General features: G+C 33.1%; 1 protein-coding gene across 1 annotated transcript in view; it reads left to right on the plus strand.

Annotated features, from left to right (window-relative positions):
• Positions 1 to 2,009: 2,009 nt before the first annotated feature.
• Positions 2,010 to 27,281, plus strand: part of LOC134847893 (uncharacterized) — a gene marked incomplete at its 3' end in the record, with an annotated part of 57,274 nt that continues 32,002 nt past the window's right edge. Inside the window, 2 exon segments of the mRNA XM_063865154.1 lie at positions 2,010 to 2,032; positions 4,358 to 4,520. Coding sequence (XP_063721224.1) covers positions 4,489 to 4,520 — 32 coding nt within the window.

A 27,281-nucleotide genomic window follows, 5' to 3' on the forward strand; every position in this document is an offset into this window, starting at 1 on the left:
GAGCCGCTTCATCAGGTCGTAGATTAAGTCTATGAAAACTGAGAAGGGTAATGTTCAACCTAGCTTAAATAGTCTATAATGTCACAAGAACGCCTTTTCGACTTTCTCCTTTTTTCACCATACAGTGTCAAGGCCTTAACCTCAAACGCAACTGATGCGAAACATCACCAGTAAAATCCATTTGTTCATTTTTGTCCTGTCTGAGCGGAAATGGCATGCCTTTCAATATTTCATATCGCTCAATTAAAATTTTCTTAAATTCAATCCAATTTTGAACACAAACTCATTCATGAATTCTATTATTCTGTTCTATAAAAATTATCATGCAATTTAATTTGTAATAGGAGTTTTATAATAAGCAACAAATTTCATATAATTTCATTTTCATCACGATTGTACAATTCATAAAACAGTTTCTGCAATTCATTCCTTATATGTATACCAACAAATTTATAACTGAATTCTTTACAAATGCATACTTTAATCATTAAAAATTTATCTCTGAGAACCGTGCTTACTAAAAAGAACTCAAAAATAATCTTGTCATGAATGAAAATTAATTTTTCCTCCATAAGAAAAACATAAAAATAATCGAATATACAAGATTAAACGCAAGTGTTTTTCCCTGGTAGCTTCCTTTCTTTTTTTTCAGTTCCCACAATTCCATTTTTTCTCCAATCATAACTGAAAGAAATAAATTAGCACACTATTTGTTTACCATAGTATTTCATGACTATTTCAGATCAGTTTCCTCAAATCAATTTCCCCTGAGCCCCTGAGTTATTTTCAGCCGAAGCAAAAATTTCACGGGTTCGATTTTGGCCAATAAAGATACTAGCTTAAAATTAGCTCGATTACACATTTCATTATTTCGCTTTATTTCATTTAACTTTACAAGTTTTCGAAGAAACTCAGATTTTGTATATTTGAATCTTTCACACCATCAATCACGATACATAATTATACCAAAGTTCAGCTTTATCAAATTTGACATGATTTTCTGAGCAAAAGATTTCATGGTTGGTTTCTCTAATTAAAAATACTGAACTTGCTTCAGTTTGTTTTGCTGAGATATTTTCTGTCATTTTTATTGTTTCCCCGTTTTATTTTTATATCAAAAAGCTTCTTTGAGATTGGCAGCTATATTTTTAATTAATTCTTCAATCCTTTCAAGAAATCCTAAAATCGTCTCATTTGAATATTTGGCTCCCTTTCTTCAAAAGTAGTGTTTATTTTGATCGAAATTTTTCCAGAATTTACAACTAGACATCTGAAAACGTTAGGGATTAGAAAGAAGAAACTGCAGACAAAATCATTCTTCTAAGTGTTTAAATAAACTTAATTCTAGACCGTTTTTGGCGCATTTGCGTCAACCAGAATTTATTTTTTTGATGTTTGCTATGTATAGCAATGACTGTATTTTATCAATGGTCTTTGGCGCTTTAATTGCATTACGCCAGACTTACTTTGATGAGAATTTCTTCAATCAAAAAAGATAAACTAACGTGCAATATTTATTTTCTACATCTGTAAAACAAGTTCACAAATTTCTGAAGGTTTCTGCTTTGCATCAACAAATCAATTCAGTTTCTCTCAATCAACTCCAACGGGAAAAAAAACGAATACTATTTCGATAAAAAATGAAGAATCTTTTGAAATTAATCTTTTGAAGTTCACTTTGCAACTCAATTTATTCTGAAATTTGAACTATTAAAAATTATTATTAGATGGAATTCAGCTCGCCAGCCCTAAATTTAAGTTCATCTGAACTTAATTTGGCTAAAATGAACGACTCTTTTGACCAAGCATCGAATAGCACCATCGATCCAACCAGATGTCAGAGCCATTACGACAACAATTTGGGCGGCAACACTGGTCAAGTGTTGTTGTTCTTCTTCAAAGCGATCATTGCCCTAATTGGAATGATTGGGAATTACCTGGTTGTTATTGTTTACAAACGAAAGCGAGATTGTCATCCAAGTGAATTTTTGATTCTATCCATCGCAGTTGTTGAGTCTCAGTAAAATTATAGGCAAGGGACTTTACTTTTGAACGCTAAATTGGTTAGAAAACCAAATGTTTGAACATTAACTGCTCAGAAACTAATTTTGAACATTAAACTGTTCAGAAATCATCTTTGAACATTCAATTGTTCAATATTAACTTTGAATAGTGAACTACTTGAAAAAAATTTCAGAAAAAAAAGTAGTTGTCAACTATATACAGGTTTTTATTAATGATAATTAGTACGCGCCCGAAACTTCAGATAATGAAGAGGGTTTTATACTAGCGGACAAAAATTGAAGAAAAAAAATAGTAATTTGATCGCGGTAGTCTGAAAATTAGCTGCAATTGTCTAAAGATATTCGAGGTGTAGTCTTTATACTAATTAAAGTAGTCTGAAATGAGTTGCAATAGTCTGGGCTTAAATGAGACAGCCTGGTCATAAGTCACGGACTTGGAAGCCACGCATAATCTCAAACAAAATCCGAGAAGCGATATTAAGTAGTAAAGGTTACTTCTTTTTGAGGACTTGATATCAAAATAAGTAGGCTTCAAACTTCACAACGCAAATCTTTACCCCTAATTTAGACTGTGGGGTTTTGGAAGTTGATAGTTTTGTTGACAAATCATGAGACAATTGTCTTAATTGGGGAAGCTTGGCCCCAGACTGAGCGTCTTTTTGAGTCTGTTAATCAATGATTCATCACTTCATTATGTTGGTCTGCTAAAAGACTTATGTTTCACTTTTTATTCTACAAGATTAGTCTGCTTAACAATTGGTCCCCCCGGCTATCCTTATTGTTCCGACTTTCGATGCGAAAGTAACGGAATATTTGTGCTCGGGGTGGGTTTTTTTTTTCTTCAGACAAATTTCGACTTTTTAACTAGCTGTTTTTGACGGATTTTTTAATATCATTCAAAAGGTATTGTTGTCCTGAGCTCAAATTTGAAAAGATATTTCACCGGTGATCATTTTTCTTAAAGTTATGGGGGTTTAAAGATTGCCATTTTGGCCAATTTGGGACAATTAACGCGCGATATACTTCGCGCTATCAACGCGTAAGCGGAGAGTTAAATCCGTCTTAAAATCGTTCCAAATATGTTGAAAGAAGCTTACTTGCCATAACTGATTTGTTACAAGGAGCTAAATCTATCTTTTTGTACTTTAAATGGCGTGTGGGGGGATGATTTTCATAAAAAATTTCAAATTTAAAAAATTTTTTTTTTTTATTTTATTACATTTAATTTTTTGTTATTACTGCTCCATAAAACCTTAAAATGTTATTACTGCTCCATAAAACCCTAAAAGGCAGTCGGAACATTCAAGGCTTCGCCCTGATACGAGCAGTCTTGTTGAAATTTGAAATTAATTGATTTAAGTTCCCTCATTATCAACTCTCACAGTTTTATGGGTCATGAAAAATGATTTTATGAAATAGGTGTTTTGCCGTTTTGCCCATGGTATAATGCATTAAAAACAATGATTTCATATGAAACTCTTGGGGATTGTTCAAATGTATAACAAAACTGCTAAATAGCAAGAATAAATTGAATTACATAAAACATTGAAGATGTTATATTTTAAAAGGCAACGGTCGTGAAAGTCGCTCCGGTCGCGGTTAATTTTTTTTGACCATTTTGGTCGCGGTTAGATATACAAATTTTTTTGGTCTATATACAAAAATTTCGTTCTATTTCGGTCTATTTAATTAAATTTAGAATTACAGAAATTAGCTCGCGATCAATTGGAAACACCCAATTTTGCGATTTTTCGTAGGTGAGAAATGGTTTAATTGAATTACACTTTCCATCGCTGAAAATTGATTCAGTATTAGAAAATGTATTCAGTAGTAGAAAAAATTAATTACTAAGTTTCGATCATTTGAAAAAAATTGAAGGACAGCTGCCTAGACGGGGAGCGACAGCGAAGTGCAACATAAATATACAGTTTTCAATCGGAAGGTCGATGTTTCAAGCCCACCATTATTCTTGCTCCTTCCTCGAAGGCCAGATAATACAGCTCGTGTGTAGCTCGTAGGCGCTGGTTTTCATAGAGCTTAAAAAACATTTTCTGATTTGCCTAACAAATTTGCTTTGGTTCAATTTTCGTATCTGACAAACTGTTGGCTTACCGAAATTTCATCATAAGAGTTGTAAATGTTGTTTTCCGCGTGCAAATGCTTGACAATATCCAAAAGTGGAATAAAATTGAAAATTCATTAATTCTAATTAATAACTGACGCTTAAAAGTTCACAATTTTTGATAACGAAAAAACAATAATGATTTTGTACGAAAATTATTCTCGAAAAAAATTGGCTTTCATTCAAAACTAAAGTCCCTTACTCATTGTAGGCTACATTTCCAATGCATCCATCTGCCAATTTTTTGGCTGCTTTGTCAATTCGGCGTCCTACACGTTCACTACTTTTTCGTCTCTCTTTCTCATCTGCGTGATCACCGTGAACAGATATGTTGCAATCTGCATGCCACATGACTACACGAAGTACTTCAACAGGTGAGAAGACATTTCCTTAAATTGCTTTTAACTTGAGGGATGCGACGGTCGGCCGGGTCTCCTTTTTAGGGTTTGATCCCCTCGCCACCTTAGCTTTCACATATTCTGACTATTTTCTCTACTATCAAATCTGACTACCAAATCTTCTTGGTTGATTGGATCTTAAATTTGTCATACCTTATCACAAAAAGTGTCCCAAATGTCGCCAAAATGTAAATTTCAACTTGGATATCATTTCTATTTTTCAAAGAAACGTTAATTTTTTTGTTCAGAAGGTAAAGCGTGTTTTTGGCTATGAAAAAAAAATCAAATATTGCATCAGAGGGAAATTCTTTACAAATTACAAATAAGTATATACTTTAGCGTTCAATTCTTTTTTAATAACGGGGAGGCGATTTGTTGCAAGGTATCATAAGGGAACATAAACAGGATCCGTGAATTGTAGTTTTAGACATCTTTAAAATACCTCAAGTGCTTTTTTGGTTCAGTACGACATAGCCGACGTAAAAAATACCGAAAAATAAAAAACTGTGTTCAAGGGTGCTAAAAATAGTTTAGAAAATGACTAGTACAATGGTCAAAGCAAACTTGAAATTATTTGATGCAACGACAGAACATATATGAATACATAAATTGTCAGTTTTTGGCACTCTCGAACACTTTTGATTTTTAGGCACTCTTGTATTTTGGCACTCTTGAACGCCCGGATTATTATTTTTAAAATCTCGATAAATGTGTTTGGGATTGAACAAAAACAAGATTACGTCTACATGAGTGCACTTTGGAAGGTTTTGATTACACCTTAATTTATTGCGCTTAAGTTTGGTAGGAAAATGTTTGATAAAATTTTCTGCAAACAGATTCAGCTTTGAAAAAAAAAATCCAGTCCGAAACAATTTTTAATCAGAAGATGAGCAACCAGGGGCGGATTAAGGGGGAGGGGGCGGGGGGCGGACGCCCCCCCCCCCCTTCTCAGGGATTCGACCCCCTGCCGACCCAAAGGGTCCCCCCTTTGATACTTTTTCAGAAATCCATTTTTGGCCGACCGACCCTAAATTTTTTCTAAAGGCGCCTTTGGCGCCAATATATACTAACTTTGAGGGGGAGCGCGCGCCAAAAAAACGCGACTTTTTTTGTCAAAATTTTCCAAAAAGTGCCCAAAAACGGCTTTTTTGACTGTTTTTTTAAAAATTTGCCTGCGGCGCAAAAAATTTAGCCAAAATAGGGGCAAAACAGTAAACAGTGCTTAGGGAGAGCTCGAAAAATTAATTTGGTCGACCTAAAAAAACAAAAAGGTCAAAATTTTGGAAAATTTTTGAAAATCCGCCCCCCTTCGAGAAAATCCTAGATCCGCCCCTGTGAGCAACGCAAAGCTACCTTGAATAAGTTTTGTCTTAATAACTTTGGATCAATTGAGCTATCTCCCCCCGTAATGACCAATTGAGCTATCTCCCCCCCTCCCCCACGCAAAAACAGTGAAACGCTACAAAAATACGTCAGCAAACGCAAGAAGATGGTTGATATGTTCGTAGCACGCAATCAATTGGCCGATTCAAGTTTATTTTATATACTTCAAGAGTATCAAGAGTATCGAGAAAAATTTTGAAAAAGAAAAAAAATCAAATTTTATAAAATAAATTCGATTCTATAATTTTTTTTGTAAGCTTCTGTTTGGGCGACCATTGCCTCATCAGAAAGCAAATTATCTGGGTTGATGCTCTAGTCTTGGATCTCGATATTAAGCATTGCTCTCCGCAGCACCTTAATATTGTGTGCAAAACACTTTTCATCCTTTGAGTACAGAAAAAAGTAGCTTTATTTGCCTCAAATTTATTGATTCTTTTTCACTTTAATTGTAATTTTTGAGCTTTGATATTGTAAATTTTGGCCTTCCTCATTCGTTGGAGAATCTGTTTATGATTTCATATCATCCAAACTATTTTCAAGTGTTTATAAACATGTCTCAAGAACCTATTGAGCTTTATCCCCCCCCCCTCCCCCCCACCCAAGCGAGAATGGGGGGGGGGAGATTGCTCAATTGATCTATAACTTTTTAAAAAAGTGTATCAAAATATCGCAATAAATATAATTTTTAAAAACTGTCCTCAACTCTGTTTTCTGAAGCCAGACGCCTACAGTATATAATTTCTACAAAATTTTACTCTTATGACAGAAAAGGGCTGATGTGGTTGTACATGTAGCAAAAAGTGTCCTAGCTTCATTAGCATTGGAAAAACTGAAAAAAAAAACAGAATTTGAAAAAAATGTGTTTTCTATTTTTAAGTTTTTTCCCCCAAAAATATAGACAATTGTTGTTCAAAGCTGAAAAATTAACTATTCAACTGCAACGACTCAAAAAGTATATTAAAATAGTTTTCATTTCATTGCACTTGTAATCAGATATTCACGCTTTTTTTTGATCAGTTTCGCGATGAACTGGAATGGATTAAAATTTTTAAGGCCATTTTTTATCCTAACACAAGTTTGTTTTTAAGCCGCACTACCATTGAAAGTGCTATAATATATTATCAATTTTGACACCCTGTCATCATGTTTTGAAGAAATTGAGAGCTCTTAAAAATTTACATTAGACCAAGAGATCATCCCAACTTTAAGATGGTTCGAAAAAATAGTGTTTTAAAGTTGAATTTCAGGTCAATTTACCAATTTTGTTCCTTGTAATGTTTCAAAGTTGTTATAACATACCGAAAGAACATGAATTTCACACAAAATTTATTGTCAAACAATGTTTATTTTGATTATCGAGAGGTCGTCGCAAGTAGACGCTCGTTTTTTGATGAAATAGCAATTTTTTGATGCTTTTCTTGTTCAGTTTACGCGCTAAAATTTGTCCCCTGTCCATCTGAACAATCATTCCAAACAGAATGGGGCGGTTCTATGGCTTCAGAGCAATTTAGTAAAAGGTAAACGAGACCAATTAGCTTCAAAGCTATTCATAGAAAAATCAAAAGTAATTCACAGTGTTCAACATTTGGCATCGAGACATCAAGAAGATAGGAAAATATATTCTTTATGTTTTCGGTAAGTATCAGATTGATAAAATGTTCCTTTGTTACGGTTAATTCTACTTAGTTACAAATAAGATATGTTTAAAAAGTGAATTAATCTCTAAGTTAAAACATTAAAAAGTGAGCGGTCATTCTCTCCGTCGGAGAGAATGAAGATAGCAAGGTCAAATCAAGATTAACCAGTTAAGATACTTTAAAGTAATTAGTGAAATAAAACAAATGGTAAGAATCACAACACAGATAAAAGTAAATACTTCTCATCTGCAAGTATGATTTTTTTTGACTTTTGAAAAAAAATTGGCTGCTTTATTGATTTGCTCGGTGTGTTTTTTAATCTAAAATCTTTTCGGTATTTTAACTTAGACAAATTTTGCTATCTATCTGAAAGATGTCTATACTTAACGTGCAAAATAAAAAAGTTATCATAACTAACTTTCGTTAAAAAATGTTGAGATTATATCGCAAGGCTTAGACGAGCAATAGGAAAACTTAGAATTAAGCCTTTTAACAATTAAACTTACCTCTGAAACTGTCACGGGACAGAGAAGTTGTAACTTTTAGTTTTGAAGTGATGAAATGAATGTCAAGTTGGACCTCAAAGTTGAAGTTTTATATCCCGTGACTGTACCTGATAATGTTCGATTTGTAATTTGGAGTTGCAGCAGTTTGATATGCAGCAGTTTGATTTGTTGATTTCCGATTCGTATTGACATTTCAAAAAACATTCTATCGAGGCCAAGCAGTGCGCTGCGAACCTTTTAAAAGATCATAGCTGAAGAGCAGTTTAAAATGGAAAACGAGTTTAAAAGGCCATATATATTTGTTACTTTTTCTGAAGCTAAAAATACTGTGATTGAATTTCTATTGATTTTTTGCTCCGATTGCTTCAGTTTAAGGGTTTAAAAACTTAATCGGTAAAACTGAGAAAAAATGAAAGGGCTTCTTTTAAAAGTTTTCGAAAGCTCAATTAAAAATTGTTTTTTTTTGCACTAGATTTCGTATATCTGTGGCATCAAAAAAGAAGTTTTGGCACTGTTGATTGCAATTTTACTAAGAAAAAACTTCCAACAAAAAAATATATGTTTTTTAAAATTCTAAGAACAAAATTTGATTTAGAAACAGCACAGTTGTTCTTTTTTTTCATATTACGTCTATTAATATGTGACTGTGACTGAAGTTTCACTGATTTTGAGCTGCATTTGTTTCATTTTTGGGTTTCAAAAGTTTTATCTGAAAAATTGAAAAAAAAATCATGGCTTGCTTTGAAAGTTTTAGCTTACTGACTTGAGAACTGTTTTTTTTCACAGACCTTTGGAATCAAAAAAGAGGTTTTGACACTGTTGCTTGTAATTTAACCTAAAAACTGCCAGGAAAAATATATACATAATTTTAAGAAGAAAGTTTGATTTCGAAACTACATACTTAATCACTGGTTTTTCTTATTACCTCTTTCTTATTAAGTAAAATCTTATCTTAAATGTTTATTGATTCCCTATCGGGTTGGTGAATTCCTTATACTTTTTTTCTAAATTTTTTTTCATCCAGTCTCGCCAATGTCTAAGGTATTGGACAGAGGATGCCGCTCCTAAAATAGTCTCAGTACAAGTTTTTCTTCAATTTTGCCTAGAAATGGTAACTTTAAAGTCGAACCTGAAATAAATATCGGAGGTAAAAGAATGCTTGAACGTTTCGCTAGTTGCTTTTGTATCAGTTTTCAGAACCTATTAGTTTTTGTGCCAACTTGAAAAATGCAAAGAATAAAAGCAACACTGCTTGCTTAACGTTGAATTCCGAGTGTTTCTTTTGTCCTCTGGGACATAAAGAATAGTGTTTGGTAAAAAAAAATTGGGTAAAACTTCAAAATATTTAAATTTCAAAATATTAAAATGTCAGCAAAATTACATAAAAAAACTGATTAAATGAAATGAAGAGCTGATTTGTGTGCTTCTTGCTTTCTTTTGCTCATCGACAAATTTGCAATATCAGCGAAGTCTAAATCAGTTAAATTATTAATCATCTTAAAACGCCCAGCGGTTCAAAATGCCAATTCAAAAAATGAAATTTTTTTCAACGCAATCATTACTCCGAAAAGTAGGGCAATGAAAACTGAACTCTAGCACTAGTCAGGGGAAAATTGTAAAATTTATCAAACAAGTTTTCGGTTTTCACCTTCTTGTTTAATTGGCCAAAATGATTTTCAGAGATTTTTTCGAGAAAAGTTGTCTACTTTTTTTAAGTAAACATGGTTGTTTTTAATCAAACTTTTGTAGAAAATATTATTTTTTGTAATTTCACTCGGTTTTAACCTGCCGAAATTGACTTTTTCAGCTCACAAAAGCCCTACAAAGACCCCATTTTGACAATTGTTCAAAAAAATTTCCTAATTTTTTTTATAGATTGGCACCAAAGTTTAATTTGGAAAAAAACTGAGGTTAAGTTGGTTTGACAAATTAAAACTGTTCTTGCAACGATTCAAGCAATTAACTCAACCTTATGCTATCAATTACACTAATGTGCTCAAAAAACTAGAATCGCACAAGCTTGTTAAGAATATTTTTGTCCTTTTTAAGGTGTTGTACACTGTTATTTTGTCTTTAACTTGGATCTAATACAAAAATGGAAAAACATAAAACATTGCTGGCAATAATTCGCCCTAATTGATCAATTTTTTTTGTCTAATTTTTAATGAACTTTTAATGAACTTTATGAAAATGGCCGGAAAAAACGTTTAAAAATTGCGACCTTATAAGCATTCAGTTGATACAAAAAAAATCGCCCAGAAACTATGTTCGTTTTATTTTCTCCTAAAATTAGTGGATAAAAACGAATTTCCCTAAAATTTTGTAAATTTGGAATTAATTAGTTTCTTAGGGGAACTATCCCTTATAAAAATAATTGTTGCAATTGTACTGAAGAAAAAAAGAGTCGGGTAATGGGATTAGAATAATATCAATTTTACCTAATTGAGTTGCAAACAATTAATTGGGATAACAAGTTCAGAGCTATTTTCAGTATTTTTAATTATCTGATACAAAAAGATGAATCCAATTTTTGAGTTCTACTCCATGTACCTTAAATTTGACTTGAGCTTCTATTATGCTGTTATTTGGACTTCAATACAATTTTTGTAATTATTGAAAAGCTTTTGTATTTTTAAAAAAACTTTTCAAAAAACTTGTTGCGTCAAAAGGTATGAAAAAGGACTAAACTAATTAGTTCAAAAACAAAAAGCAATAAATTTTGCGGTAGAAAAAAAATTCTTTCTCAATTTTCAAAAAAAAATTATTATAACAGGAAGTTTTTTTTTCAAGTTTTTTTTCATTCAAACTTTTATTGGGAAAAATTCAAGCTTCTTATTCAGACTTCCGATTAAAACGACAGATTATTTGTGCTCTGCTTTTTTTCTCCAGACACTCACTTCTCCAACTATTTTTCTCCAGACTGTTAACATGCAATTTTATGACGGAATTTTTAAATCCAAAATCCAAAAATGTTTGTCGTCTTGATATCAATTTTTTTTTAAAATCCCATTTTTGAGAACTTATGGGGGAGATTGCAAATTTGGGAACTTTGAGATAGTGAACGCGCGTTGTATTTGTACTTAATAACGAATGAATTTAATCCATCCTAGAAATCGTTTGTAAAATGAATTGAGGACTGATGTTTGATTTATTTTAAAGCTTTGCTATAAGCGGAAAACGTTACTCCATAAAAACTTTTTAAATCGAACGTTTTTCCTTAGAACTTAAACTGCACTCTAAACACTGAGTGTTTTGACTTTATATGAACAGTTTTTTGTTTTTAGCGATGTTTTTTTAATAGAGATCTATATATAAATTGTGTAACTGAAGGCTCAAAGTAGTTTTTCTTCTAGCCTAAGTTTTTTAAAATTCAGTAACATTTCGCATGATTTCGTGTATCACTAGTCAATTGCAAAATTTTGCTTTAGAACATTTTTTATTAGTCTTATAAGTAATTTGGCAGACCAGTAAAAAAAGTAAATTTTGAATGCACCGACTTTATTGTGTCTTTTTTTTTCTTTCTAAAAAAGATGCTTTTCTAATTAACTAACATTGTCAAATACCAGGTGCTAGATTGGTGTTTAGCAAAATTATAAATGGGGTAAAATAGCGCTTTTGCACTAATACACAGATCGATCCATGTTCAGCCTTAATTTTTGGGATGCATTAAAAGAAAAGAAGTGAAAACATCTTCCGCATAAGTTTTTTTAAGTTCAAAAAAATTACAGGTGAAAAATATTGAAAGAAAAAGTGATAGACGAAGTTACGCCTACAATTTTTGGTATATATGCATTCAGATAATTTAAAAAAGTCGGCATGCGATAAATAAAGTTTTTATGTTAATAAATGTCTCTAAAAGTTTCAAAAAAATTGAAAACCACCTAACTATATAATTAAAGAGGACATATTGAACTTATTTAAAATTTGATTTGAGGGCTAAAAATACCAGAAAGGGCGCAAACAACCGCTATCTCAAACGTCAAATTTCCGAACCTCTGAGAATTGTTGCAATTTTCCGAGAATCTTTTGTAAGGCAAACATCCTACTTTTTTCAAAAATTAGAGCAAACCTCCGATTTCTACTGTTCGTTTAAAAGATGCCGATTTGATCGGTTTTCAATAACAAACCACGACCTCTTTGAACAATTAAAGAAACAGTATAACTTTATATCAAGAACACCAGAGTCAAATTAAATGTTGTAGTTTTTCATTTAAATCTCTAAAATTCTTCTTTTGCAGAGGTTGCTGTTCGCCTCTTGGAACGCTTTTGAACAGCTGTTTTTTTTGGCTTGCAATCTATTTACTGCACTCCAAAGTGTTGAGTTTGTTCGTTTAACTTGCCATCTTCAATTGATGTTCCACGAGTCGAGGACATTTGTGGTCCGTAGTTTTTTCGGCCTGTTGTATAAATTCGACATACATTCCATGTACATAATAAAAACAAATTTTCAAAAATGGGCAAAAAAATTACAGGCGAAAAACTTAGAACGTTGCAAATGCAAAATTATGGGTTGGACGTGGTTTGTTGACGAATAAGCGAGAGTAAACAAACTTCTCAGGACACTTTGAAAAACTGGGCATACAAACGTTTTGAAAAACTTTGATGTAAACAAATTCTTAAGTCGGCCAAAAAACCCGTTTCATAATCAGAATAAATAAGTTCGGGTTTACAAGCAATGTGGAAGTTTTCTTATAAAAATAATTTCGATACAAAATGTTTTAATAAACGAAACGTACTGAGGAGGGGTCTAGGTCAACCAGCCGACAAGACTTCAAGTCGAAAGTACTTCAGGCCGAAATTGAAACTTTGCAAGCACCTCAAATCACTATTTTTCATCTGTAAAATGCTGCTTTTCGAAAATTTGGGCAAGTTTAGTCCGTAATAAGCGTTATTCATGACAATGAATCACTTAGAATTGGCATTCGTTATTAATATCAGCCGGTTTTTGAAACTCATAACTTATAAACAAGAAAAATGCCTTCAATTTTGTTCTATTTATCAACCTTCTTGAACATCATCGGGAAGATAAAATTTTATTAAAAACTCCAATAGCTACGGAGGGTAGATCATGAAATTGAGAAACTTTTCAAAAAAGTTTCCAAATTAATCATATTTTATGACCTAACGAGAACATTTTATGGCTTGAAGTCCCTAATTTTACGATGTCCGGCACCCACTGAGGTTTGGAAAGTGATAAGTAATAAACGGATTATCACGCAATTATTTTGGAATTGAATTGTTTGCTATTTTAGTAACGGCTAAATGAACTCAACCTTGTTTTTGAAGTTCTTACGTCATACTATAACGTAAATATTATGTAATTTTGGATGTTTAATATGGCGGATGTTTGACATATTGGATGTTTTCTTTAGACCCAAAAAGCCCAAAATAAGATTTTGTGCGCTTATTTTTCTAAAGCTTTTTGGTGAAAACTCCAACTTAGAATCAAGTTAACATCCTTCTCTCTAAATTAAGTTGGCAGAGAGGATGTTAACATAACCTAAAGTGAGTTTGAGACAAAGTTCAACTTCTGTCAAGCATTCTTTATCTCACGAAACTTGCATGACTGGTCTATGGTGAGAATTCTACCTGTTTTTACAAATTGCGCCCAAAATTGCGAACGTCAAAATGAAGAAACAGATATCAAAATACTTTGATTTGTTTTAGTTGAACCTTAACGCGTAGCTATGACAACATTAAACATTAGGGGAACGTTCAATAAACCGATCTGTCAGTAACTTACACTATCAGTGAACCATTTACATCAATTGCCAAAACAGATTTATAGAATTAGTTTAACCTGAGCTTAATTTCTTTTTTTAATCCAATTTTTGTTTCGAGGAAAAGTTTCAGTTTTCAATCAAAGTGATTCCGTGATTTAATATTGCATTTTCGCTCTGATCTGGTCCGCCCGCTTTCGGTTTACTGATACATCGACTAACTGATACATCGACTTACTGACCCACCTTCTCAAGGTTTCTTGACCAAGTTTCGTAGTTTTTGGAAACTTTCGAGACGACGACAAAAGAAGACGGTTGCCAAAAGCAGTTCCGAGTGAGATCACGCCAACAGCATTTTGTATTTAATCAGATTTTTTTTCACAAAATCAGTCGCTCAGAGATTGATCGGAACATCCATCCGAGATTCGATATGGGCGTCTCAGCTAAGTAGGAAGTTAATCAATTCACCACATGATCCATTAGTTAATGCAGCGTTTGTTAAAAAGGACTTATCCATTTCTCATTCTATATTTGGGTTGAGTTGGTTCAATTAGTTAATGATGCGCAGTTGATTCGTTTCATGTGGAAACAGCTGATTAAGACACAGTTTTGTTGCTCCGACTTTCTCTAAAGAATGAAAATACCAAAACCCTAACTTCAAATCAAAAAGATATTCAATATGTAATCAATCAAATTATGTCAGCAAACTAATCTGCAATCATAAAAACTTTTTTAAACAAAAAATATCAACTGCCCATCGCTCTACTGAGGTGTACGGAAATTTAAAAATCAATCAGCCTAAGTCATAGCGTTTCCTGATTTGATTTTAACGTAATTTGATCGTTTCTAGCGTCAAATTGGCTAATGGGGATTGAAGTTGATTCAGTTTAGATGAAAAAATGCAGACTCAGCAATAAAAATTGATCCTCAAAGGCAAGACGGTTTGGATAAAAAAGTATAAGACATCTCTCTGCAGAAATTTTTTTGCCATCTTCTGCTGATTGAGATCCTTTTGCTTATAAAAGTTTGATAATTTTAGCTTGCGAAAAATGCTTGTCGTACAATTTTTTGTACATTAAACACTGTATGTTAAATACTTTTTCCGACGAATTTTTTTTTTAAATCTAGTTCTCATTTTAGTCGTTAAATCACTTCTATACTCAAGCAAACATTTCCAACAATTTTTTTTGTGCAGACAAAAAGTTTTGCCTATAACGTATTCCAGGTACAGCCTTCTTCTAAAAAGTTGTTGAGATTTGGGGTCTAACCAAACTTTCCAATCAATTTTTTTATTATTTTTTTGAAATTTCAGTCTTTTTGGAACTAGCGTTGTTTTAATTACTTTTTCGATTAAACTTGCTCACTGAACAGTTTTTTGATTTGAAGTGCAAACTGATCAGACAGAACTGAAAATAATTACTTTGTTCTTAAGCGTTAATGGAGTTAACACTATGTCACCTTGGGAGTAACCTTGACTACTACAAAAATAAGTATAAATAGGGTATAAATAGCATGAAATTTCATGGGAATTTGTGTGGGCGTGACATTTCCTTTATAAATCATTTTTATAATAGAAAAAATTCTTCAGATGGCAGCTGCTTCAAAGAGGCGTCTCATTCAAAAAAAAACTCAAAAGACATTGTCTAAGTTCTAATGAAAGCTTTGCTTCTACCCAAATTATCAGCTCATTGTTTCTAGTTCGAAATATGAAACTGAACTAGAGAAATATGGAACAATCGATGACTATGAAACAAAAATCGGTCCAAAATGACTACGAAACCAAACTGAATAGACCGCATGAGCTACTGCTTACAATTTGAGATTGGTATCGATTGTGTCAAGCTTCTCAAGTTTAATAAAAACTCCAAGTCTAGTGAGCAAACTATCTTTCATATTTTAGAATGCCAAGAGCTCGAGTTTTAAGAATCAGAGATTTTAGAAAAGCATTAATAACGTCTAAGACTCCTTCATGATACGAAAATGGACTTTCCTATATATCAAATAAACAAACTGTTCAAAATGCAAACTGTTCAAAATGCTATAAAAACTCCAAGTCTAGTGAGCAAACTATCTTTCATATTTTAGAATGCCAAGAGCTCGAGTTTTAAGAATCAGAGATTTTAGAAAAGCATTAATAACGTCTAAGACTCCTTCATGATACGAAAATGGACTTTCCTATATATCAAATAAACAAACTGTTCAAAATGCAAACTGTTCAAAATGCAAAGATACAGAAAATGTCTATCTCCTAACTAAAGCCTCCGTAGATTTTGGTGAGATTTCAAGCACCTGAAAAGGTACAAAATATCTAGAATGACGCAAAAAAGCTACATCAAATTCTTTTTTTTCTATAATTGAATTTAAAATTTGTATTCTGAGATCTCTGGTTTGTCGAATTTCTGTTTTTTTATAACAAAAACATTTTTATTAGCTTTCGTTCATTTGCTTCTGAATTATTGTGAAAAAATTACACTGACTCAATTGTCTAAAATTTTCATGAAAAGGATGAGTATCCTTGAGTATGTCACCTACTTCACAATGTTGGTTAAAATCCTAGCAGCTTTTTTCACATTTAAAAACAAAAAAAAACTGTCAAAAACCTATGATTGGCCACTTATATTCTTCAATATCATCATTTTGGAAAAAATATATAATTTGAACAAAAAAATAGTTTTCCTTAAAAAACGAATTTGACCTGAAAAACAAGTTTATTTAACAAAATTGAATTTGGAAAACAAATTGCTTTAACAAAAAACAACGATTTTTTTTCACTAAAAAATCAAAAGATTGTAGAAGCTTAATTCAAATGAAGTCTGACATTTTTTCTTTGCGAAGAGTTTTCTAGAACTTCGAAGAAAATTATCGATATAAAAAAATATGATTCAATCAGAAACAGGCTTCTACGGAAGTATTTGGTTCAAATAAATCGAAAGTTTAAAATTCAAAAAATTGACCTGACTTGTTAAAAAAATTTGACAAATTTTTAATGGCTATGGACTTATAATAATAATCATAATAAATTGTTTGCAAATTAGATTCCATTCATTGTAAAAATTACTACATTTACAAACAACCGAAATCACATTGCGAGAACGCCGTGGAACTATGCAGCCCGTTTTCAGGCGCCTCTGATCCTGCTATGATTTCTGTTATTTTTAAATATCGATAGTTATTCAAGAAATCAAAAAAAAGAGGTGACTATATCATTTTTTTATTGAAAAAATAAAAATAAATGGATTATCTTCTTGTTTTCCAAAAATGTTTTTAACTTTTCGGCAAGATGCAAAAATGTTTCATCTTCTTATCGTCTTTAACAAGTGGCAAAAATTTTCTCAGTTCCAATTTTGTTAGGAAGGCGCAAAATTGTTTCAATTTTTCAAAAAAAGTAAACAATGTTTCAAAAGTTTTAACAATTTGCACAATTTAACTGAATATTTTCCACAAACGAAGATTTATGAAAACTTTGCGCTTTTTTTGTAATGTTTGAAAGAAAATAAAGTTCATAAAATAATTGTTCAATAGATAAAATGTTATTAAATCAGCCAAAGAGCTCACTGACAGCTTGTTTATTTTCGATGGAACGCAAGGCTGTTCTAGTCATTGCAGAATTTCTAGGAGTTTCGCTTACCGGAGACATATTTTCTGAACATATCGCGTAATTTTCGGTAGCTAAAAGTTTTCCCACAGATCCCCTCCCCTCTCAAGGAAGAGGGAACTCATCAATTTGTTAAGCATCACCTCGAATCGGGAATCTCGTGGTAGTTCATCTGATGCAAGCTGGTTTTTCCAATAGGATTTGTATCATATGAGGCTCGTTGTAGCCCCTTCGGATAAATTCAACCATGTATCCAACTCCAATTGGGAGATCCAACTGATATAGGAAAACACTGGAGAAGATTCTTGCTCTTGTACTTTGACCATATCCCTTACAAACTTAACAAAAAGAATGGAGTAATTGATAGCTGACCAGAAAAACAAATGATTTCAAGCTAAGAGTGAGGGAATTTTTTCTTTTCAGATGCGCTAGTTTAAGCAAACAGAGACAACTTTTAATTTGGAATAAACTTGTCATCTGTTTTCCGTACGGATATACTAGATATCCAATAGAACTCATTACAACTGAAACAGTTAACATAGATTGATTATAGTTCGAATACTTAACCATACGTACTTATGTAAACGTAATCATATAGATGTCTGATCTAATTAAGTACCTATTAACCTAACGCCATATTCAATAGTTATTTATCTCTGTCTCTCTCATGATTTCGAGGTCAGATTCGAATCAGACATAAGCTTACCGATTGAATTTAAGTTGCTAACCGAATCTTCTTATTTCTAAACTCTATTCACACAGCATATGTCTCACACCGTATCTTACCGATACACACAGAATCCGTGGATATAACATGGCGCAGCCAGCAATTACAAAAAACCCACTGGGCATCGCGCCATTTTGGCAGAAAGCCTCGGCGGAACCCCCAACCGAGTGGGAGAAATGGAACCAACAGCTCTACTTCGGAGTTGTCGCAAAAGACGGAATAAATTTGCACAAACTCTTACGAGATCCACCCACAATATGCAAACCACACGAGCCTGGTAATGAACTTCCTATAGAGGAGGAAACTCAGTAGCAAACTAGAGACCGGTACATACGCAACCAAGAAAAAAGGATACAGTAGGAAAACCAGTGTAACCAATTGGATAATTTGGGACCACCGTGGATGGAAAACCATGGGACGAAGCCGACATTAAAGTCCGAAACTATTTTTATCTAAGCCTCGGAAACGAGGGCCAAAGACGCCTCAGCCAACATTACCCAGACTTAAGAATACAGGAAACATCGACGAGAGCGTTTTGGAACAGACTGGAACACCTCTTCATCAAATACCGCAACGTTACATTTGACAGATACAAGGCGTTCACAAGAAAACAGAACAAAACGGAAACCTTAGAACAATTCCACTGCCGCCTCACGGAACTTGTAATAAAAGGAAACTTTAAATACCCCAATTGTAACAATAACAACTTGGAAACAGAAATTATTAGGGACCTCTTCACAGCAAATATTACAAATGATGAGGTGCAAAAAGATCTGTTGGCAGAGACAAAAACTCCCGCACAAGCGTTCAAATACGCGATACGCAAAGAGAATGGCTTGGAAAACCAGCTCCAGATACGCAAACAAGGATCTTAAACATCTTCTTCCCAACAGATAGGAAAAAAAACCGAACCAGTTGGGTTCATTCAAAAACGAGGGGAACCATACCGTAATAACAGAAGGGGAAACAGAGGTCGACAGCAATCACAGCGGGGAAGCTCTCAACGACAAGGAAACGATCGGAATTAATCTTGCTACAAGTGCGTTAATCCGTTCGGACCGGGACATCTTCAACAATGCCCGGCCAAAGATAAGATCTGCAATAATTGCACGAAAAGGGGACACTACGCCTGACTCTGCAAATCTTCAAACGTTAATGCAATCAGAGAGGAACAAGATCCGGATCAAACTATACAAGACACGGACATAGCGGCGTACGTCGATTATCTCCAGGCGGGAGATGTAGTTCCGGGATGGGAACTAATCCACCCAGACGACAACAGCGTAAATGCAGTAAACTTCCGCGAAGAAATGGCAGACAACATAAAGAAGGACGATCCCTTATTTTTCTTCACGAAAATCTGACATGACTTAGGAAAAAAAACAGCAGTAAAAAATCTGACGACTGTTCGATCATGTTAAGTTTTCGGCTTTTTAAAAGAAATTAATAGGGATAAAAAGTAAAAAATAAACTGATCATAATTGCTTTTTTGAGCAGATTGAGCTGTTTAATAATCAACAATATTTTTTTTCTGATTAGATGAAATTTTTGAAATTTTGATACACAAAATTATAGCAAAAGTTAAAATATCGTTTTGATTAGGTTTTCCTGAATCGAGTTTCATTCAAACGGACGATAATTTTACATAGGGCAGGAAAAAAAGTAAGAGTCAACGTTCATTTCTTAAAAAGAAAATCAGTTTAACTATTTTGTTCTTTTAAAATTTTTGGATTAGAATAGAAAATTTTTCCATAGAATCTTATCAAATAAAAAAATTACACTTTTTAAAATAATAATAAATAGTTTTTAGGAATTAAATGTCCTTAGTTAGGTTGATCTCGAACAGTGAATAACAGAAATAAAGCACTAAAAACTGATTGTATGATTTTTTTTGAGCAACAGCAAAAGAAACAATTTCATTCTTTTTTTCTTTCACATTTAAAGCAATTGCTCTTTTCTTTGTGTAAAAATATTAAAAATTTGCACCAAATCTTAAGGATCTACATTTTCTGGATGCCTCAACTAATTAGGAACAAGACAGGTGAATTGTCTCAACTACAATGAGATGTATGTTTGTGCGCACGCAGCTCGTTATCAAAAAATGCGAAACTGGATTCGTTTTTTTTTCTAGAATATAAACAATTGACTTAGAATCAACAAGAAAAAAATTTCCATTTAAACGAGAAGCGCGTGAAGTCTACCCACGCAATTCAATTAGGTGCTTATTGTGTGAGAAAATCAAAGCACAAATTTTCAGCTTAAAAAACATCGCAAACATGATCAGCGGCTGAAACAGAGTAAATCTGATGTGGCTCTGATGCAGATGTGAAAGAAACCTGGAAATAGTGAACAGTTGATAAATTGAAGTTCTATGAACACATCTTAACAGACATCAAGATTTTAAAAAGTGGAAGCAAAATGGTGTTCAACTTTGAATTTTTGCAACCTAATCCAGTTATTGAAAAACTTGATATAGTCTTTGAAAAACTCGGTTGTGCTGCAAAAATCAACATTCTCTATGATATCCAGCACTCTCTAACTAACCTTATCTAGAATTTGTGAAACGCAAGATGTAAACAAGCCGATATCTGTCGTTTATTTCTACAGTGATGAAACCGACGCAAAGTCAGTTTTGAAGCAGACATGACTACTATACAGAACGGAATCATAATCAAGAAGATATCATCGAAATTTGAACACAAATACGAGAAAGATGAAAAAATTGAAAATAGTTTAACTAAATCACTTTCATTGGCATTTTTGCAGTACTGCCTACAAACGTCCATATATGATTTCTAGACTGTTAAAATATTGTTTTTGGACACGAAGCGCCAGCCATTCAATGAAAATTTGTACTTTATCGGAGCACTTGCAGGTCATTTGCTTGAAACTAAAATCAACACAAACAGGACCTGTATTGGGAAGCATAGCAAGATTGCGACTCCCCAAGTTTTTCAGTGTTTTCAACAAACGAAGCAGTTTCAGGAAAAACAAATTGGGACAGCCCGAAATAACATTTATCCCGAAAACAGATGTATTCGTTTTTTTTTTGGCTCAAACGTTCATTTCATTGATTTGGAGCAAATCTAAAAAGATAGATAATTACTCTACCCGTATTTGAATTCAACAGCGGCCAATAACATGTAGAGTTTACTAAAAAGTATCTCGTTCACTGTCTAATCAACGAAAGTAAATAATTGAATATACTGTAATCAAAAAAGACATTAAATTTTAGAAAAATTTTAAATCAAAGTCAACACAAAGACTATAAGGCTTATCCCTTCTTCTCGAGTGATAGTGAATTGCTTGAACAAAAACTCTGAGAAATGACTGGTAGTCCTTCAATTGTTTCACAAGGAAAAAAAAGTAAACAAAAAAGATAGTCATTCAAAAGTCTAACAACTTTTGTGATTCGTTTGTGGAATTTAACGCCCGTCAATAATGTCCGTATTCGATGTGCCAGGACATGCCTACAGGCTTGGATACAACATGATACTACAACAAACTGCTCGTATCAGGGCGAAGCCCTGAATGTTCCAACTGCCTTTTAAGGTTTTATGGAGCAGTAATAACATCAAAAAATTAAATGTAATAAAAGAAAATGAAAAAAAAAAAAACTTTTCTAAAATTTTTTTTTTTTTAATGAAAATCATCCCCCCAGACGCCATATAAAGTACAAAAGGATAGAAGTCGCTCCTTGTAACAAACCATTTATGGCAAATAAGCTTCTATTAACCAATTTGGAACAATTTTAAGACGGATTAACTCTCCGCTTACGCGTTAATAGCTCGAAATATATCTTGCGTTAATTGTTCCAATTTGGCCAAAATGGCTATCTTTAAATCCCCATAACTTTACGAAAAATGATCACAGGTGAAATAATTTTTCAAATTTGAGCTCAACACAACAATAGTTTTCAAATGAGTCAACAATGGCTAGTTAAAAAGTCTAAGTTTGTCTGAAGAAAAAAAACCCACCCCGAGCACAAATATTCCGTTACTTTCGTATCGAAAATCGGAACAATAAAAAAACAAAATTATCGAAGACAAGGCAAATTTTGGTTTATACTTAGTTAATCATTTTGAAGTTCAGATGACATTGCAGTTAAACGAGTTAAATGGTTGCGGAATTTTTGTATCTTGAAACATTACAATTTTTACTCTATCCTAGTTTCTAGAACAATCAAACAACTTTCCAATTATGGTAAATTTTTCCCTCTCTTAATAAATGGCAAGCTAAAAACAAAGGAGCTGCAAATTGAATCTTATCATCTTACCATCTGAGACACTGAAACCCATAACTTATCTCAACATATTAAGAAAAAATCAATCGTTTAGCGCCGAAATTAGTCCCGTGCTAAAACAATTTAAAAAGAGACATTTTAGTGAAAAATTTTATGCGGAATCTCGGCCGTTTGGTTGCAAGTCATGGCCTTTTGGTTGCTCTTCTAACTGATTATCTTAAATTTTGTCTAATATCGGCCGAGTAAAAATTAGCTCGTTGAATATTTACTTGTTATTTTGACATAGCAGAAATATGGATGAAGACATAGCATGAAAACTTGTTATGTTGACATTGGATGAAAACTTGATATGTTGACATAGCGGAATGTTTTATCGTAGAAATTACAAGTCGTTGAAATTACACGAACGAAATTGAGCGAAATTCGGTGAAAGATCGCACGACCGAGTTTTGGTGAAATTACACGAACGAAGAACGAATTTCGGGGAAATAACACGAACGAAAAAAAAATAAACCATGAGCTTTCTATAGAATCGTTTAAAACATTGCGTATTAGTGTAACTTTTAGCCATATTTGACTCATTTTAAAGCAGTATTATTTAAATGAAACATACACGCCAATTGAAAAACGGAAAATCTGAAAAAAAACTCATTTTTTAGTGCTTTTTTCTCGTTTTTCAATTGCTTCACTGGGTTAATGCGGTCGCTCCACTCCAACCTTAATTCGCAGCAAACAGTTTTTTGTATTGTTATTGCATAATGGTTTGTATTTTTTTACTTGCCCAGTTTTCTAACCGCAATGATAAGACGAACAATAAATGCATTTTCCTCATCGGAACAAAACTTCATCGCATTGGTTTTCTGACATCAATTTTGTGAGATATCGGAGCACTTGCAGGTCATTTGCTAAAATCAACACAAGCAAGACCTGTATTGGGAAGCATAGCAAGATTGCGACTCCCCAAGATTTTCAGTGTTTTCAACAACGAAGCAGTTTCAGGAAAAACAAATTGGGATAGCCCGAAATAACATTTATCCCGAAAACAGATGTATTCGTTTTTTTTGGCTCAAAAGTTCATTTCATTGATTTGGAGCAAATCTAAAAAGATAGATAATTACTCTACCCGTGTTTGAATTCAACAGCGGCCAATAACATGTAGAGTTTACTAAAAAGTATCTCGTTCACTGTCTAATCAACGAAAGTAAATAATTGAATATACTGTAATCAAAAAAGACATTAAATTTTCGAAAAAATTTTAAATCAAAGTGAACACAAAGACAAGAAGGCTTATCCCTTCTTCTCGAGTGATAGTGGATTGCTTGAACAAAAACTCTGAGAAATGACTGGTAGTCCTTCAATTGTTTCACAAGGAAAACAAAAATAAACAAAAAGATAGTCATTCAAAAGTCTAACAACTTTTGTGATTCGTTTGTGGAATTTAACGCCCGTCATTTATGTCCGTATTCGATGTGCCAGGACATGCCTACAGGCTTGAATACAACATGATACTACAACAAGACTGCTCGTATCAGGGCGAACCCTTGAAAGTTCCGACTGCCTTTTAAGGTTTTATGGAGCAGTAATAACATCAAAAAATTAAATGTAATAAAAGAAAATGAAAAAAAAATTTCTTAAATTTGATTTTTTTAATGAAAATCATCCCCCCAGACGCCATATAAAGTACAAAAGGATAGAAGTCGCTCCTTGTAGCAAACCATTTATGGCAAATAAGCTTCTATTAACCAATTTGGAACAATTTTAAGACGGATTAACTCTCCGCTTACGCGTTAATAGCGCGAAATATATCGCTCGTTAATTGTTCCAATTTGGCCAAAGTGGCAATCTTTAAATCCCCATAACTTTACGAAAAATGATCACAGGTGAAATATTTTTTCAAATTTGAGCCCAACACAGCAAAAGTTTTCAAATGAGTCAATAATGGCTAGTTAAAAAGTCTAAGTTTGTCTGAAGAAAAAAAACCCACCCCGAGCACAAACATTCCGTTACTTTCGTATCGAAAATCGGAACAATAAAAAAACAAAATTATCGAAGACAAGGCAAATTTGGGTTTAAACTGAGTTAATCATTTTAAAGTTCAGATGAAATTGCAGTTAAACGAGTTTAATGGTTGCGGAATTTTTGTATCTTGAAACATTACAATTTTTACTCTATCCTAGTTCCTAGAACAATCAAACAACTTTCTAATTATGGTAAATTTTTCCCTGTCTTAATAAATGGCAAGCTAAAAACATAGGAGCTGCAAATTGAATCTTATCATCTTACCATCTGATACACTGAAATCCATAACTTATCTCAACATATTAAGAAAAAATCAATCGTTTAGCGCCGAAATTAGTCCCGTGCTAAAACAATTTAAAAAGAGACATTTTAGTTAAAAATTTTATGCGGAATCTCGGCCGTTTGGTTTCAAGTCATGGCCTTTCGGTTGCTCTTGTAACTGATTATCTTAAATTTTGTCTATTATCGGTCGATTAAAAATTAGCTCGTTGAAAATTTACTTGTTATATTGACATAGCAGAAATATGGATGAAGACATAGCATGAAAACTTGTTATGTTGACATTGGATGAAAACTTGATATGTTGACATAGCGGAATGTTTTATCGGAGAAATTACAAGACGTTGAAATTACACAAACAAAATTGAGCGAAATTCGGTGAAAGATCGCACGACCGAGTTTTGGTGAAATTACAGGAACGAAGAACGAATTTTGGGGAAATAACACGAACGAAAAAAAATAAACCATGAGCTTTCTATAGGATCGTTTAAAACATTGCGTATTAGTATAACTTTTAGCCAGACCTGTATTGGGAAGCATAGCAAGATTGCGACTCCCCAAGATTTTCAGTGTTTTCAACAAACGAAGCAGTTTCAGGAAACACAAATTGGGACAGCCCGAAATAACATTTATCCCGAAAACAGATGTATTTGGTGTTTTTTGGCTCAAAAGTTCATTTCATTGATTTGGCGCAAATCTAAAAAGATAGATAAATACTCTACCCGTATTTGAATTCAACAGCGGCCAATAACATGTAGATTTTACTAAAAAGTATCTCGTTCACTGTCTAATCAACGAAAGTAAATAATTGAATATACTGTAATCAAAAAAGACATTAAATTTTCGAAAAATTTTTAAATCAAAGTCAACACAAAGACAAGAAGGCTTATCCCTTCTTCTCGAGTGATAGTGGATTGCTTGAACAAAAACTCTGAGAAATGACTGGTAGTCCTTCAATTGTTTCACAAGGAAAAAAAAGTAAACAAAAAAGATAGTCATTCAAAAGTCTAACAACTTTTGTGATTCGTTTGTGGAATTTAACGCCCGTCAATAATGTCCGTATTCGATGTGCCAGGACATGCCTACAGGCTTGGATACAACATGATACTACAACAAGACTGCTCGTATCAGGGCGAAGCCCTGAATGTTCCGACTGCCTTTTAAGGTTTAATGGAGCAGTAATAACATCAAAAAATTAAATGTAATAAATGAAAATCATCCCCCCACACGCCATATAAAATACAAAAGCATAGAATTCGCTCCTTGTAACAAACCATTTATGGCATATAAGCTTCTATAAACCAATTTGGAACAATTTTAAGACGGATTAACTCTCCGCTTACGCGTTAATAGCGCGAAATTTATCGCGCGTTAATTGTTCCAATTTGGCCGAAATGGCAATATTTAAACCCCCATAACTTTACAAAAAATGATCACAGGTAAAATATTTTTTCAAATTTGAGCTCAACACAACAATAGTTTTCAAATGAGTCAAAAATGTCTAGTTAAAAAGTCGAAATTTGTCTGAAGAAAAAAACCCACCCCGAGCGCAAATATTCCGTTACTTTCGTATCGAAAGTCGGAACAATAAAGAAACAAAGTTATCGAAGACAGGGCAAATTTGGGTTTATACTTAGTTAAACATTTTGAAGTTCAGATGACTTTGCAGTTAAACGAGTTTAATGGTTGCGGAATTTTTGTATCTTGAAACATTACAATTTTTACTCTATCCTTAGTTCCTAGAACAACCAAACAACTCTCTAATTATGGTAAATTTTTCCCTGTCTTAATAAATGGCAAGCTAAAAACATAGGAGCTGCAAAATGAATCTTATCATCTTACCATCTGAGACACTGAAACCCATAACTTATCTCACCATATTAAGAAAAAATCAATCGCTTAGCGCCGAAATTAGTCCCGTGCTAAAACAATTTAAAAAGAGACATTTTAGTGAAAAATTTTATGCGGAATCTCGGCCGTTTGGTTGCAAGTCATGGCCTTTTGGTTGCTCTTCTAACTGATTATCTTAAATTTTTTCTATTATCGGTCAAGTAAAAAATTAGCTCGTTGAATATTTACTTGTTATATTGACACTGCAGAAATATGGATGAAAACATAGCATGAAAACTTGTTATGTTGACATTGGATGAAACTTGATATGTTGACATAGCGGAATGTTTTATCGGAGAAGTTACCAGACGTTGAAATTACACGAACGAAATTGAATGAAATTCGGTGAAAGATCACGACCGAGTTCTGGTGAAATTACACGAACGAAGAACGAATTTCGGGAAAATAACACGAACGAAAAAAAAATAAACAATGAGCTTTCTATAGAATTGTTTAAAACATTGCGTATAAGTATAATTCTTAGCCATATTTGACTCATTTTAAAGCAGTATTAGTTAAATGAAACATACACGCCAATTATTTAATGGAAAATCAGAAAAAAAAACTCATTTTTTATTAGTGCTCTTTTCTCAATTTTCAATTGCTTCACTAGGTTAATGTGGTCGCTCCACTCCAACCTTAATTCGCAGCAAACGGTTTTTTGTATCGTTAGTGCATAATGGTTTGTATTTTTTACTTGCCCAGTTTTCTAACCGCAATGATAAGACGAACAACAAA

This window comes from Symsagittifera roscoffensis, chromosome 6 (assembly GCF_963678635.1).
Source record: "Symsagittifera roscoffensis chromosome 6, txSymRosc1.1, whole genome shotgun sequence".
Classification (NCBI taxonomy): domain Eukaryota; kingdom Metazoa; phylum Xenacoelomorpha; order Acoela; family Convolutidae; genus Symsagittifera; species Symsagittifera roscoffensis.